The sequence below is a fragment of the Ambystoma mexicanum genome, chromosome 6p (genome assembly GCF_040938575.1).
Source record: "Ambystoma mexicanum isolate Mex_15411 chromosome 6p, UKY_AmexF1_1, whole genome shotgun sequence".
NCBI lineage: Eukaryota > Metazoa > Chordata > Amphibia > Caudata > Ambystomatidae > Ambystoma > Ambystoma mexicanum.
The window spans coordinates 68750877-68767802 of record NC_090935.1 but is presented as its reverse complement, the minus strand read 5'-3'; the positions used below and the strand labels follow the sequence as shown (position 1 = coordinate 68767802).

The following is a 16926-nucleotide window of genomic DNA, read 5'->3' as shown; positions in this document are numbered from 1 at the left end:
CATTTCTTGCTTGTCTTCGCATTTTTTAATTCACGAGTCAAGGTTAATACCACAGGCTTGGCCTCGCCTCCCCAACTTTGCCATTCATCCGTGAGGGTTGCTGGCATCCTTGAAACACAATGCAGTCTTCTTGTCTGGGATTTGGCCTTCTCGATGTGTCTTTCACAACCTTTTAGAGGCAACAAGCTCCTTCAGGGAACTCTTGGGTTTCTTTACCCTTTTTTCTCGTCCCTCAGTCCCTCGCTCTTCTCCAGTAGGGTCGCCTTCACCCCGGAAGTTCTGCTCTTGCTCGTGTTCCACCTTGCTCAGCTTTTCTCACCAAATGTCTTTGGACTTCAAGTCCCATATTTTTTTTCTTGAATTTCGCTCACATTCACTAGCTCCCATTTTTGGTACTCTGGCAGCTGTGGGAGCTGCAGGAGTTCAAGGGGATACTTGTTGAGGTCAGGGTCTTGCCACCTGCCCCTTAAAGGCCTGAGCTTTTCTGCTTTACCCAGGTGATGTGCTCTGGTGTGGGCACCACCAGGTATCTGCAGCTGCCCCTGGTTTGGCTCCATGGAGATACAGCTCACTCTCTCCACACTGCAGCTTACCCTTTACTCACAGGTCCAGCATACTTCTTCCTCAAGGCCTTCCAGGGTCTCTCCAGCTCGAATACTCTCCCTCTGGCTTCCATGCACAGTGCAATATCCATAGCTCACTCACAGTTTTCTTGTATGTTCCACCTTTTATACTCCCTGGGAGAGTCAACCAGAATCAGGTGTGAGTGGTTGTAGAGGGAGGCCTGAACCTGCATGTCCGTGTTAAGAGGACAGTCTGTTGTTAAAAAGGAAGAGTCTGTCCTCTGTGTCTGAGTGTGTTTCTTCTCTGTGATCATCATCCTCTCAGCCCCTCTCTTCTTCTCAGTGTTGTGTAAAAAGTACGGGTGGGGGGGAGTTGGGAAGTCATAGGTCCTCATTACGACCCAGGCGCTAATGGGTTAACGGCGCAGTAAAAGGCTGCGGCGCTGTTAACTTATTAACGCCTAATTACGAGGTCCCTTTGCGGGACCCGACCTTAACGGCTGGTGTAGACCAGCCGTTAAAGTAGGGACCCGCAAAGGGACCTTGGTGCTAATTACGGTGCCGCAATTTGCGGCACCGTACTTAGCGCCTTCCCCATTCCCATTGAGCCTTATAGGGTAAAAATGGGAATGGGGAAGGGCCATCAAGGAAGGGGGAATTACTGCCCCGCCAACCTTGTAATGGGGTGGTAATTCCCCCTTTCTCCATGGCGGAGTCGGTAATTTACCGGCATGGACCATGGTGCTAATAGCACCATGGTCTTCCGCCAGGGTCGTAATGAGGCCCATAGTGTTTTCTGGTAATTATGGGAAAATTGGGTAGGGTATTGTCAGACCGGGGCAAAGTATATGTAGGGTTGTGGGTTCATGGTTTCTGGATTCCCATGAGGCTCTCACCTTCTTTCCTTTAGGGAAATGTACTGGTGTAGGATGGGACTTGGTTTAACAAATCCTATGTAGACTGAGGCAGTGTCAGGTAGGGTGTGTTGGAAAGGGAGGAATACTGTGTCTCTCCCAAGGGCATTCCTCCTGCAGTCCCTAAGGACCCCTTGTCCAGGTGATTCTCCCGCACTGATCCACCCCCAGTGTCTGGTTCCAAAGGCGATGGTGTGCCCTGGCCACCTGAACAAAAGATCCTTGAGGTCTATCTTTGGGAACACTGTTGGATTTCTCACACACTCTTCCCCTAAAAGACTGGGCTTCCGCCCAAGGAACCTTAGCTAAAGGATCTTCCGGGGGTGATGTCTCAAGGGGGTTTATCTCCTCTCCTAGTTATGTCTCTATCTCTTCTACTTCTTGGTTTTTGGGGCAAAAGCTTACCTTATGGTCCCAAATCCCACAGACATAGCACTGTGCTACATGGGATGATTCAGATTCTTCTGATGCAGTTGAGGACAAGACAAAAAGGGACATTTCTTTTGTTTGTTCAGCTGGTTAAAAATAATTGAGGCATGTGGTTATACTATATTTCTGCTGAATATTTCTGTAAACCCCTGGGAGATGTTTCGAAGGGATAGGGTTTGTATCCTTTATGTTTGAGAGGACGAGTTCCAATAAGAGCTTCCAACTCCTGCCATAAAGTTTTTAGGTCTTCAGAAGATAGGAGTGGGTGGTCAGGTGGTACCTCTCTAGCTGACAATAGTGTGGATTTCAGAGTGTTATTCCTTTCAGGTGGAGAAACCTTCTAACCTGTTTCTGTGAACCCATCTGGATGTTCATTCTGGGGCCAATCCAGAATGTCTGGGCTTTCAGTGGTACTTTTAAGTAGGGGTTCCCACACACTATCATGCACAAGGTTTCCCAGTATCTCACCCGCAACTATATTTGTAGGAGTAGAAGAAACATTGAGCAATACAAACCTCAGCTCATCTCCACAAGAAAGAAGGAGTAGTATTTTAAGGTCTCTTTTCCTGGAGCCACTTTATAGATGGCTGTGATAGCGGCAAAAGTGTAACTGTAAACCCAGAGAGATCAGGATCTTATCTCTCCCTGGTTTAGATAATCTGGGGGGGGGGGGTAGAAGATGGTATATATTGCCCTCTACGAACTTTATTTCAGGATGAATTGCCTGAGGGGTTAGTGGATGAAGGCTAACCCCTATTTTATAAACGGGAATCTCTTGAGTGGTTGGTAAATGAGTTTTCCATAGATTTTCCTCCATTGATGGAAAAAGAGGCCCGAGTAGATGGTTTTTCCTCCATGTAAAGAGAGTTGGAATTACCATGGAGAAAACTGCAGTTGCTTGGATTTGTCCTGATCCTGGGTGTAAGGTATTGGATCTCAATGGATTCTGGTATCTAATCTGGTGGGATCCCCAATTTTTTTTCAAATTGTTTCCAATCCCACTCTGACACCACGTGAGGAACCCATGGTATCAAAAGCAAGATAGACCCAAAAGATACGTTTGGAAAACCTTTATTGTTCTTGAAAAGGGGTTGGAAGAATGCCTATCTTGCCCTTTGTCAAGGATGGGAGCATGCACAACCATCAAATAATAAATACCACAGTTTTAGTGCAGTCTGTCAAAACAAGATGGCCTATGCTAGCAAAACCTATTACCAGCCCTTACTCTAATGCAACAAAATATGTGTGGGGGAAAATGTGTGCAAAAGGAATAGTGTGCAAGAATTTAAAGAATCAATGTGGCTGAGTCAGCTCTCCTCCCACATTGAACAGCACGGAGAAAGGCAGCCCCCGTAGCCAAGATGACACACTCTGACCCAATTTCTAAAAAAAAAGGAAGTTCAAAACGTGGATCGAGGCTCACCTGGCCTTCCACGTTCAAGTCTCTTTTTCCAGCTTTCAAAACACAGTTCAACAAAAAGTTCACACCGGTGTCCCTCAGTTGGGCTTCAACCTTTCAAAGCAAAAACTTCATATAGGTGTCTGTTAGTCAGGCTTGGACCTTTCTTTTTATATTAAGGCTCGTTTTTTATTTATTTGACTGGTTAGACAGCGTTTGGAGACAGATGTATTGAAAATACCAAATCCCATTCCATCGTCTAATTCCTCAGATTCTGCCACTTTCTTCTCCTCCTTAACTGCTGCCGCCAGAGCTGCAGCAAGAGCAGCAACCACAAAGGCAGAGGTGTCAGCCAAGAAAGCCTTGACCTTATTTGCCAGTGGAAAGCTGCAGATTGTCTCCACAGCAACAGACATAACTCTCTTGTACTCGTTGATTACTGAATGAGGCACAGAAGCAATGGAAGGATAACCAATCTGCAGGCAGACACTGACAATATTGTGGACACCCTCAAAAAGCGGACATGCAAGGCTTCCTCAGTGAGGTCCAGCACTTCAGGATTGTAGATACTACCATTATCGTACACTTGTTGGATGATTAGCCCGAAGGAAAATTGAGAGATCTTAACCATGTTTAGGAGTGTGGCTTCAGTGGCACTCACTTTGTCTCCAGTCTTGATGAGCTGTACATCATTCAAGATTTCAATGGTTCCTCTGGAGATTTTGGTGGCGATACCCAAAGCCTGGATGAAAGGCATCTTTTCAGGTCCCAGCCCGGTGTTTTGAGCATGTACAGTCACATCACAGGGCACAGTTTCACCTGCACGAGCTGAAGCAGGCACCTTTTTGTCCAGCAGCACGTCAATGATGTCTGTCAGATCTTTTTTGGTGAACACAAAACCCATGTTCCCTCGAATATGATTCAGAAGCTTCTCTATAGCTGGGTTGTTTTCCAAGTGCCCAGGGATGGCCTACTTCATCATGGTGTTCTTCCCCATAAGCACCACAGCCTTTCCTAGCAGGTATATGCAGTTCTGTTGTATTGGCTTCGAGCCACCATTGTCTTCTCTCACGATGAAGCATTTTAGAAAATCATCCAATAGTTGGGTGATTTTGGTACAGTAGTTGGCCTTCGATGTATCCCTATCTTCCCTGGGCATCTAGAAGGTGCAGCCAAGGATTGCCACAAAAAAGGGCTTAAAGATGAGGTGTAACCTCACACAAGGACTGTGTGAAGAAAGAGTGGTTTGCACCTTTCAAAGCAAAACATTCATGTAGGTCTCCATCAGTCGGACTCAGACCTTTTGAACACAACACGTGCAGGGATTCCCTTCCCCAAGCTTAATTCACATCCTATAGGGGTTCCCTTCCCCATACTTATTACACCTCCGGTCTCTGGCCTTTTCCTGTTGTCTGAGACTTTCAAATGTGTGTGACTTTTACTATAGAACTCCACAGGACCACTTTGACTTTCCCTTCAGCTCACACACTCGTGTTATTTGCCCCAGTGTCTCTTGGTCTGGGAAGTTCGATGTCATAAGCACAACAATTCAATGTTTACCTTTTTACTCCCCCCTTTCCCCAGGGTTAATTTTGATCACTTCACTTTTTATAGTTCATTCACTTTATCGCTTCATAACATAAACATTTCACCTTTCACAAAGACTTTTGTGTGGGCTACTTCCTTTCGTCGGACCACTCCGCTACTCAGTATCACTGGTTTCACAGATATCGCAATTCAAAATTCATCACAGGTTTGCTTTTGTTCGCGTCTCATCCACACACGTGCTGCCTTCAATTGTGTGATATACTGTTCCAACTTCAATCTTTCCTTAAAACACTGTACTTTCATGTCACTTGCCCACTCACCGGCTGTGTGAATTTCTTTCTTGTCTTTGCATTTTTTAATTCACAAGTCAAGGTTGCCCCTGGTTTGGCTCTCTGGAGGTACAGTTCCCTCTCCACACTGCAGCCTCCTCTATACTCACATGTCCATCAATCAGACAATACTTCTTTCTCCAGGCTTTCCATCGTCTCTCCAGCTCAAATACTCTCCCGCTGGCGTCCGTGCACCATCCAGCATCCCTATCTCACTCAGTGTGCAGGTATGTTCCACCTTTTATACTCCCTGGAACAGTCAACCAGAATCATGTGTGAGTGGTTGTAGAGGGAAGCCTGGTCTTGTCTGTCCTTGTTAAGAGGACAGTCTGCTATTGGATTGTGTTTCTTATCAGTGATCTTCATCCTCTCAGTCCCTCTCTTCTTCGTCTCAGTGTTTGTATAAAAAAGGGCAGCAGGGTTGGAAAGTCGTAGTTTTTTCTGGTAATTATTGGAAAATTGGGTCGAGTATTGTCAGACCGGGGTAGGTAGATGTATGGTTGTGGGTACATGGGTTCTGGTTTCCCATGAGTCTCTTGCCTTCTTTCCTTTAGGGAAAAGTACTGGGGTAGGGTGGGACTTCGTTTAACATACCCCATGTAGACTTAGGGGGTGTCGGGTAGATGTGGGTCAGAAATAAGGCAATACTGTGTCTCTCCTGGGGGCATTCCTCATGCAGTCCCCAAGGACCCCTTGTCCAGGTGATACTCCTGCATTAGTCCACCACCAGCGTATCGTTCCAAAGGCGATGGCAGTGCCCTGGATTCCTGGACAAAAGATATTCGGGGTCTATCCGTGAGAATACCCTCCGGTTTCTCACAACACACACTCTGTTTTTCAGTGGGACTAAGAATAGACCTTCAACCAAAACATATATAGCCTCTGTTTAAATAGCAAGACTGCTGGCTTTTGCATCACATCTTCTGTCCGCAGCCTTTGACCGAATGGATAGAAATCATCCCTTCTAAAGACTCCAGAGATGCCCTAACAGTGTGTGGTTTTGTATAAATCTAAATAATCTGTTTGCATAATTACACTTGTTAAAACCTTTTGGCACGTTAACCACAGTGCCAGATGCTGGCCAGGTCCTTCTAAGTGCTGTGCTTTTTCAAAATTGATTTGTATTTGGTCCGTGATTACACAATCTAATAGTCTAAGGAAACTGTACCTTGATGTGCTTTGCTCATCACATTAAGAATGTGGGGAGGAAGGATAGATCAGGGGCAGCGCGTTTGCCTTGAAAGCAAGACAACGCGGCGCAACACAGCTTCTTAAACCCAATCCCGTGCTTACGAACCACTCACTGGTATTAAGCGCATTATAAGTGAACAATAAAAAAATAAAAAAATAGTAACAACACCCATTTTGGATTATAGTAGCAGTATATTCTGAAACCAAACAGTTGGTTAATCACACAATAAACACCCTATTTGTACAACAATAAGTTAAGTTATCACAACTACAACACATATTCTTGTTTAACCACTTTCAACATACATACAAACTGCTATTCAAATTATTCTATTCAACATATTTAGAAAAAAGAAGACAACACTCAGTCCTCATTGATACACAAATTATGATGTTTTCAATCTAAGATGTTTCAAAAAGAAGACAAAAGCACTATGTCACGGTTAATACACAAATTGTAAAGTCTTCAATCAGATATACATCCCTCACTTTTCTGTGTTTATTTCATCATGCTATTTTGTGGTTGAATTCTTATTATTCATGCCAGTATGGTTCTCTTTTCACCCTCTCTCCTTGCTCAACACGTGTTTCACACTATGCAGACTACAGTATCTTCACAGCACATTTGTCTTCAGGATTTTATAAAGTCAGGTGCTTCGAGTAATTACAAAGTCATTTTTTTGCAAGCAATTGCATCGTCTTGCATTCTTTTTTTGTTGTTGATTGTTTATTGTTTAAAAAGTAATTCAACCTTAACAATGTAAGAAAGAAACAATTAATCAAACTACCAAAATCATACAATTCGTAAAATCACAGTCACAAAGTATTTAAAAAAAATAATCATCAAGCGTATATAATTAACTAACACTAATACTTCAAACCCAGTTAAAGAATTACTAGACTAAGGGAAGAAGAGTAAAGAGAGAAAGAGAGAGAGAGAGAGAGTGGATGCAAGGAGAAAAATAAAAAAACATGCACCTAATCATTGTTACTACCCATTCTTTTGTTATACATCATTGAAATTCAAACTAAACAAAAAAGTTCATTACTGAGACCACTAAGTTGGTCTGTTGGCCGGTGATACATTTTCTCCAAAAGAATTCACAATCAATATCCCTACAGGTCTCAAAGAAATTCTTGAACTGCAAATACCTCATCGATCTCAAATCCAGGCATTCAACTACTAGATGTTCTAATGTTTCCACCTGCCCTACACTATGGCAGAATCTACATTGTACATTTTCTTGGTCAACAATTTTCCTTCTGGCCATGACCTATGAAGTCAGTAATCGCTTCCAACGAAATGTAATGAAATCATCTCTGATTTGGTTACTGGGGCTGGTGTCCCTCTACTTCTGTGATCACCCCTGAGCTGTATTAGGGCTATATACCAATGCATTATTTCCATGTTATTGCACCAGTAACCATCAAACAGTTTCTTTTTAGCCCTGACTAGGTCCCTGACTAGATCTTCCCTTGTAAGATATATTAGACTCAATAGTGTGTTGCCACGTTTGGTGAAATGGGCACTAACCCTATCTACATCTCCTCTGCAATTGCGTGATACATGGTGTTCGCGGACGGCTCAAGAAATATTCCTGTAACGGGACAGAATACGCCATGGCCTTGCGCTTTTTGAGAGATGAGGCCAAATTCATGTTGAATTGCTGCCACAGGGACTGAGTTTGAAATACCCAAAACCTTTGCCAAATTACACCTTCTATCGTGGCTAGGTGCTTGAGTGCCCAATCATCAAGAAGCTCTCTCCCATAACGCAATTTAGAGCTAATGTTCCCTTCGTAAAAAGCAAATGACAGGTTCCAGTGAGAATCTACAGTATTTGCTCTTAATACGTATCATTGTAGGGATATACAAATCTGCTTTCGCTCTCAAGAGTTTCTTAAGATGCAATCTATCCGGAGAGCTTGTGAAAGGAAAACTAAGGTATTTAATTGAAGAGACCTGATTCAGAGCGATGCTTTAATTGAGCAGTGCAACAGGGTCTTACGCTTTTCTTTTAATCAGTGACATGATCTGCATTTTTTGGGGGTTAATAATTAAGTTGTTTTCTCTGGCAAAAGCGTTGAAGGCCTCCAAGAGACTACCCAAGCCAGGTTGGGTACGAACTATTAAAATAAAGTAATTGGTGTAAGCGATCCAACAAACTGCCAGGTTCACTATTTTTGATGGAGCAAATTATACTGTTTCTAGCTTCTTACCAATTTCTGCTGTAAATAAGTTAAATAAATAAGGTGCCAAAATGCATCCCTGTCTTAAACCGTTGGCAGTAGTTATCTTTTCTGTTAGGGAACCGTCCTGATTCAATCAAAATCTCACATTAGAGCCCTCATGTCGCTTCTTTATTAGATTCAGCAGCCCTCCAGGTATGCCCCACTTTGTTAGGTTTTCCCACAGGTTGGTTCTTACAACCGTGTCAAACGCTTGAGAGATCCAACACTGCAACGTAAATGATGGGATACTTTCACCGGTTAACCAGGTCCTGCAGACTGCTTAAAAGGAACCTATTTAAGTTAGTGCTCTGTGATTCACGGAAATCATTTTGAGGGGGTGTAATCAGAGAATTGTTACTCACCCATGTTTTTAGATGTTTTGGTATTAGACTCGCAAAGATTTTACTGTCTGAGACTCAGATTGAAATTGGGTGGTCAATTTTTGTTATACTTCTGCTGCCCTTTTTGAAAATTGGAATAATGTAAGCTGTACTACAGGTTGGGTAAGTAGCCTGTCCTCAGGATGTCATCAAAAAAATCTTCAGGATTCCTGCCCATTTTAATGGTGAGCCCTTAAAATGCCTATTCAATGTGTTGTTAGGACCTGGTGTTCTTGAGTGACTAGCTTTCATAATAACCTCTAAAACATCTTCCATTTCAAAAGCAATTGACCCCATTAGATCATTCACTTCCACTGTTTTGTGTCTTATTAAATTAGAGTCGGATACCAGTTCTCGTTAAAGATGGCTAAAGTGGGCTACCTAGTCTTCTTGAGACAGTGAGTTGATATATTATCCCCCAATCCCTTTTTTTGGTCGCACATTCTAGCCCAAAAGAAGCGAGAGTCCTTCCCTTGAAGGTCTATCTGTACTAAATAGGCACAATGAATTTTTATCCAATTCGTATATTATTGTCTGACCTTTGTTCTTATGGCAGCGTCAGGGTCAGTAGCCCATTCTCTCTTTTTTTCCGTATGGCATATCTCATCTCCTTTTTTTTTGGCTACTGCCTCGTCATAAATATGGCATTTCTTACTTGTGTATCTTTTCAATTTCCTTTTTATATTTTCATTACCCAAGACAGCGCCAATGGTATCACTCAAAACATTTGAGACATTGTTGTAAGTAAAGGTGTGTAACTTCCATTTATAATTGGAAGTTTCAATAATCCCTCCAATGGCACTATTCACTGAGTCTATTCTGCGTTGGTTCCATACTAATCTGTTATTACCAGAATTCAGCACTAGGTCTTCACTGTAATGTAATCTTTAATTGCTGTAAGAGCAGTTGAATGCAACTCCCAACAGACAGTCGTCACTCCAGCTTGTGTTGATTATTTCGCCATCACTAGCTATAAACATCATATATTGATCTAGATATATGCAATCCAAGGCCGATTGAATTCATCTGTAGCCTCTGATGTCATTCAACAGAGTTTGGTTGTTAATGCCGTATCTTGTGCCCAGCTTCCTAGTAATTGTCAAAGTCAGTACAGTGACCTGCCGTGGTGAGATTTCCACCTGTCTTCAACATTCAGAATGCACCTGACTTCATAAACTCCTGAAGAAGCACGCACTGCAGAGATACTATAGTATAGTTAGGCTTGCAACCAAGAGATTGAATTACCTGGTGCACTGAGATGTTTTTAATCCAGAACTTTTTTCCGTTATCAGGACACTTTACAGCAACAGATAGGCGGTACGTCCATGGGCTCCACAGTTGCCCTCAATTTTTATCCAATCTGTACATCGATGACTTTGATGCATCATCATATTTATGTGACTCATTATGAATTCCAACGACATATCACATTATGTAAAAGCTATATTGATGACTTTCTTATTATTTTGGCAGGACCAACAGATAAAGCTTTGTAGTTTATACAACGGCTGAACCATTTGCACCCCCAATTACATTTCACTCATGTCATCAGCAAAGTAGAAATTTCATTTCTAGACATCTCGATTTTTTCTGACAAAGGGGTTTTGAAGATAAAGCCTTTTCACAAATCCACAGACAGTAATTCTATGTTGAATCTTGCCAGTTTCCACCCCAAGTCTCTAAGGTGGAATATCCCTTTTAGATAATGGACCTCTTCACTAGTTGGGCGGTATCCCGCTGGCGGTATTACCGTCGGGATACCGCCACGATACTGCTCCCGCTAATAGCGTAACTGCCACCCGGTCCAGCGCTATTGGCACCGGATCAAGGGGTGGGCGTTAATGGGTATTCCTCATTCTCCATTGGGTCCATTTCCGGTGCAATTAGCATGCGCTAATAGCGCTGCGCTATTTGTGCCCGAAAATGGCTATTTTTCTGGCATGCTGACAGACTCATGTTTGGGCGGACCCTTAAATGTGGCGGTAATAGAATTACCGCTGCATATTAAGGGCTACCGCCCAACTCGTGATGAGGCCCAATGTATAAGACTGAAATGAAACAGCTTACAGTGGGAACATATGGAATCATCAGCGGGAGATCTAACACACAAATTAAGGGCTTACAAATATCCCCATAAAATCATACATTAAGCCCGTAAACGTGCCTCCAACATCCCAAGGGAAGTGCTGTTGGAACAGACATCTAAACAACCATTGCAGAGCCTTTTGGTCTGTGTATACGTGTTATACACTTGTCTTTCAAAATAAAAAAAGTATTCAAACAGCATTGGCATTTGTGGCAAAAAGCCTCCATCGCATTTCAAATGCCACTGTTTGCTTTGACAAAAAGTAAAAACATCAGCAACTGCCTAGTGAAAACTGATATCTCCAAAACTACAGTATCTCCTTTGAGGGCCATCACTAAACTATGGGTCTCCCAAAAATAGCTGGACATACACCATGTGGGAATTGTAGTGTTTGCCACTTCACCATGATGCAGAAACGCTTAGTGCCGATCTTTCCTAGTCGACCCAGGACTGGAACCTCTCCAAGAACTCAGTGCTATACTTGAGATGAGCATCAATCACCATGAACTGGTGAAACAACACAGCCTCAAGCCTTAACATTTCACTCTCTGGTACACACAAGAACTTACCCTCAACAAAATAACAATACAAAATAAACTTGGGGACAATCCTACAGTGGATCTGTCTGTGCATTGCTTAAGGAACTCTGTGCTGCACACAGGCACCAATCAACATTGCCATGGTCAAATGCAGCCAGAACACCATAGCCAAGGCCAACAACGAAAAGCAGAACCCTCTTGAAAGCCATCAAATATTGCATCAACCCTCTACCCAAACTATCCATACCACACCCAATTGAAATATCCACCCACACCCAATTGAAATATCCACTGCCATCAACGCTTTACACAACAAAATGTATGATCCACCAACATATAGAAAGCAATGTGACAACTGAAAGCACACCACACATCCCATTCTGCAAAACCACCACTACCTGGAGAAATTTCAAGATATTCACTATGGGAGACCTGATTGCCACCCTAGCATGCCTCAAGACAACTTCCAAAGCCAGCAACACCCTCCCTGCTTCTGTACTCAAGACCCTTCCGATTGAAGCAATCCAATCCTACCTGGCAATCATCAATGTCTCCCTCACTTAATGCACCTTCCACTTTTATGACCAGATAATTCCTCCTCCTCCTTCTCAAAAAACAAAGACTGGATCCTGATGACCTAAGTAACTACCACTAAAAATTCCTATTGGAGGATTCCAAAAAGGGGATTATTCTGGGTATGCATTATCACCGTAACAACTTTCTCTAATCCCCTTCAATAAAGTGCCATCACGTAACATTCCTGCACACAACACAATCTATATCATTTGATGCGCCCAGTAGTGTACACGATTCATGTAAGGAAACATATCATATTTGCAATCAATCTCCAAGACATACTATTGTTACAATTCATCTCTGATTACTCTGCTTTGCACATTTAGAACTTCTCAAAATTCACAAACTTATAATGCCATCGCCACACTGGGCCTCATTCCGAGTTCGGAGGTAACCACGCCGCTATTTGCGGCATGGCTGCCTCCGAACTCGTCCAAACTCCGGCCTGGTGAATGGAGTAATTACCGGTCCATTCCGAGGTCAGAGGGACCAGTAATTCCACATTCACCAAGGCCATTCCCCATTCCCATTTGAGCCCCATAGGGCTCAACGGGAAGGGGGAAGGCGGCAATAATGGTACCGTAAATTACGGTACCGTTATTGACCCCGGAGTCCCTTTGCAGGTCCCGTCCTTAACACCTGCTAAGGAAGGACCCGCAAAGGGAACTCATAGTAGGGCGGTAAGGGTTTAATGGCACCGGTCTCGTTAGCGGTGACTGTTAACCCTTACCGCCCTACTCGGAATGAGGCCCTCTGTGTTTAATGTGCCCCTTTTAAAGAATTGAAGCAAACAGTCTCCTAAAACTATTTCTTCCAAGGAACCCTTCTACCCCAACATGTTTCTGTTCTTCTCTATTTAGAAATGTTCATAATCGCTAACGCTGATAGTTTAGAATTGTGGAAGTTGTTAGGTTTGAATATAACAACAATATGATGTGTTGCTGGTATTGGATTCCAATGTCATGACAATGTGACATGTTACTACCTTCAGAGGAATATTTAATCATTACTGCTTGGGGACATGGAGGCATGTGTACCATTTATTTTGATTATTGAATTTTCCAAAGAAGAAACTTATGTTACAATATTTGTAAAGTATGACATTTCATATGCCATGATTTAATATAAGGTATTGGTTTATGAGACTCGAGACCTGTTAGGGAGAATAGATATGTATTGCAATATATTCAGACACCCTTTGTACACATTTCATGTTCACATGTCATTATGAAGTTCATGTCTACTTGCTTAGGATTTATCTCCGTCTTAAGACGCAGTAGACTTCAAAGTGTAACGGGCGTCTGTGGTTACTCGTGTTCATCTAGAGTCAATGGAATATGCTGAAACGCACCAGATCCTCTTTGAATGAAAAGTAAAATGCCAATTCAAAAACGTTTTCAAAACCAAATTGGGGAAGTTATGAGAGGAGGGGAACCCCTCTTATTGTGAAAAATGCACGTCTGGCCTGATACGTGTCAAAATACAGAAGAATGAATCCTGCTTCCAAAGTCTGCCTGAACGGGGGCTGTTTTATAGGTGTCTGAGAAAAAATAACATATGGGGAATGTTATAGCCCTGCTTTCTTCACACAGGATGTGTCTACACCCTACTTTTAAAATGCTATTATATGTACACACTCAACTGAAACTGTAAGCATTATCTTGTTTGAGGAAATGCAGCTTCTCAAGGAGAACCCAAAGTATGAAGTGCGTCGGTTGAAACCGATTAGCTGTATGCGTGGTACTGACAGTGCTTTGAAAAGATGGAATTGCTCTCTCGCGTCAGAGGTGAGAGTTGTGTGTGTTGTAGAAAGTCTGGGGGCCATATTGTGTAAATGTAAATGCAAATGTAGTATGTAAATTCCAACAGATTCATTGTACTCTTTGATGTGGTCACTACCTGTTGAAATATAAAGTGCCAAAATGATGATTAAATCAAAAAATTATATGTGATGTTATGTCGGAAAAAATTTTGGGAAACTTATTAAAAAGAATGTTTTGAATACCCAAGAGAGTTAAACAAACTAGTTGATAACTTCATGTAGGCCCTCATCATGGCGTTAGTTTTTTATAGCAATATTTGTTCTTACTGCATCAGTCTTTCTTTTTCATGGGCTCCCTGTATCTAAAGAGTACTGTCCAAAACAGATCATCTTCATTATGTTTCTGAGCCCAGATATGGAAAACCGTGCATTTTCATTACATGTTCTGATACAGCTGTGGTGTTCCCCAAGTCTGGTTTACATTTTTCGTGTGGTCTTCCCAATGGATGGTTTGTTACACGTACATTGGATAAGATATATTACCATGTTTGAGTTACAGTTAGTGAACAAGCTTTTTGTCCATGGATTTGTTAGACCTAAGTCTCCCTGCATCAATGGTGAAGTGAGAAACATGGATGTGACCAGGTCTGTGAAGTTTCTGATGAAGGTGTTGGGCTTGGGTGGTGAGTAGATGAGGTGGATCGGGGCTGTGCCCGTTGGGGAGAATGGCAATTAGCAGGAGAGGTTTTCAAAGAGCCAATAGTAGTGACGTCCAGTTGGTTGTTTGGCCATGATGACTTGTGAATGAAGGCAATGCCCCCAGGCAGTTTGATTGGACAGGTTCTTTGTAGAAACCTGTAGCCACTGGGGATAAGGACAACAAGGATGTGGGTGGATTGGATGTCATCCAAGTCTCTGTAATGAAGATGGCAGCCAAGTCATTTGTGGTTATTGCATTGGCAATGTCTGCTTTATGGGTAATTGCTGAGCAGACATTGACAAGCATCAGTTTCCATGTAGTGGTGGATCATACTGGATCAGTGCTGATGGGAAGGGGGTGGTTTGCTCTTTTGTTTGCTGATCCTTATGCAGTAAATACTCCTAATGTAACAATTGTGCTCATGGTCTTCTTTACATTTTATGCTTTCTCCTTTCCCTCTTCCCCACTTCATTAATGTCTTTGCCATTGCTCTCTTCTGTCCTTAGATTATTTGTCCTCAATTTGCCCTCTAACTTCCCTCCTTTTGGACATTGATGTGTGTCACTTGTTTGACCTCCCATCTGTATACTGCACTTTATTTATCTGCTTCACAAACTCTACAATTTTCATTTCAGAGATGATGGCTTGTCGTGGGAGTACTCGTTTGCTGAATCTCCTTTCTTCAAGGAGATAAAGGCTGGCCTTGGCCTTGACCGATGTGCCTACTGTCACACCGGTTCTGCTCCAATGAAGGAGGACACAAAGAAGTTCTTCATGGGACTCAATCTTCCTCTTATGGAGAGGTACGGCATGACTGAGACTTTTGGTCCACACATGGCATCTGTGATGGAAAACTTTCGACTCATGAGGTTAGTGTTAACCTAAGGTTATCCCGTTTCAGTGAACGTACCCATCTAATGAACTGATTCACTGTATATGTAGCATTCCTAGGGAATCCGATATACATAATTCTTTCAAGATGTCTGTGTATTAGGGTTTAAGAATGCAACACAACCTGAAATCTAAGCTCTGCTCCTCTCTCCTCATCTTCGAATATTCGGCACAATGCCTTGTTTTTGGGGAGAGGCAATGTTTCTCCAGAAATGGGAATAGCCTTCAGACCCCTATGGGGCAAGCTACCTCCCAGCCATTTTATCATCACATGCAGCTCCTATGTGTTTCCAAATACATATGATTGATGCTTACACAAACGTAACTGTTATTGTGAGTGTTGTGAACAATTTAATGAAGAGCAAGCTCAGTGTGCATTATGTGCCTAGGAATTCAGACATACAAACATTTTATCCCAGATCTATTTTGCCCCCAAAATGCATTTTTCCTCTTCCTCTTGTCGGAGGGGTATTTCGAAAGATTGCAAATTGAAGATAACATACTATCCATCATGGAATGATAATCTTCAGTCAAAGTCATTCACATGGCTATTTTAGGTTTTTGTAATGTGCTTGCTTAGTAAGATAGGTGCAATGTTCTTAACCTACAATCTCTAATCTAGCCTCGTAATCCTCGATATGTCTGCATTTTTTACATAACCCATCCTCCATTTTATGACTCCCAGACCTTACCTCCCATTACAATGCACTGGCCTGGATTGCCTCTTTCCTCTCGGATCAGTCACTATTTCCTGCAACTCTGAAACATTTGACTCCATCCACCTCCCAGTGGGAGTCTCATAAATATGTGTATCGTAGCTAAAACTGGACATGAGAGCAAAATTTGTACATATTGCTCTTTATCGTACAATTGTCCATCTCACTGAAACATTTTTCATCTCACTGAAACATTAGATGTTCTTGATCTCATGATTCCCTTTAAATTGAGTAGATTCAGCGTGTAGTGCCTGCCTGGTCTATCTATAATAGATTGAAGTAAAGTGGTCAAGCATAGTTAACACCTCATCAGCTTTGTATAAGGCCCAATAACCCAACTTGACACGAGATTTCAATCTACCCCACCAATTTTATTTTGCCATAGTTAGTGGACACTAAAGAGTGTTGTGACAATGTCAATATGGGTGATTATCAGATTGATTCCTAGGGACCATGAGGGCCAGTGACCACCACCTTCACTTGTGGGCATTATATGGGCATCAGGCGATACCTCAGCCTTATCCCTAGATTCATATAGTGCAACAGAAACAGCTGACAGGCCTAGGACAAGCAGAAGTGGCTTAACATTCCCCAAACGGTATCCAGTCATAATTTCGAATACAATATATTCGAAAGTAAAAATGTCGAAAATATTTAGTCGAAAAACAAAAA

General features: G+C 42.4%; 1 protein-coding gene and 1 pseudogene across 1 annotated transcript in view; one reads left to right on the top strand and one right to left on the bottom strand.

The window, feature by feature from the left end:
* LOC138511223 (long-chain-fatty-acid--CoA ligase ACSBG2-like) overlaps nt 1-16926 on the top strand; it is a 412570-nt gene that overhangs the window by 275661 nt on the left and 119983 nt on the right. The window contains exon 9 of the mRNA XM_069626760.1: nt 15283-15516. Within this exon, the coding sequence (XP_069482861.1) occupies nt 15283-15516 (234 nt within the window). The remainder of the gene's footprint in view (nt 1-15282; nt 15517-16926) is intronic.
* On the bottom strand, nt 3476-4464 carry LOC138511084 (large ribosomal subunit protein uL10-like; annotated as a pseudogene).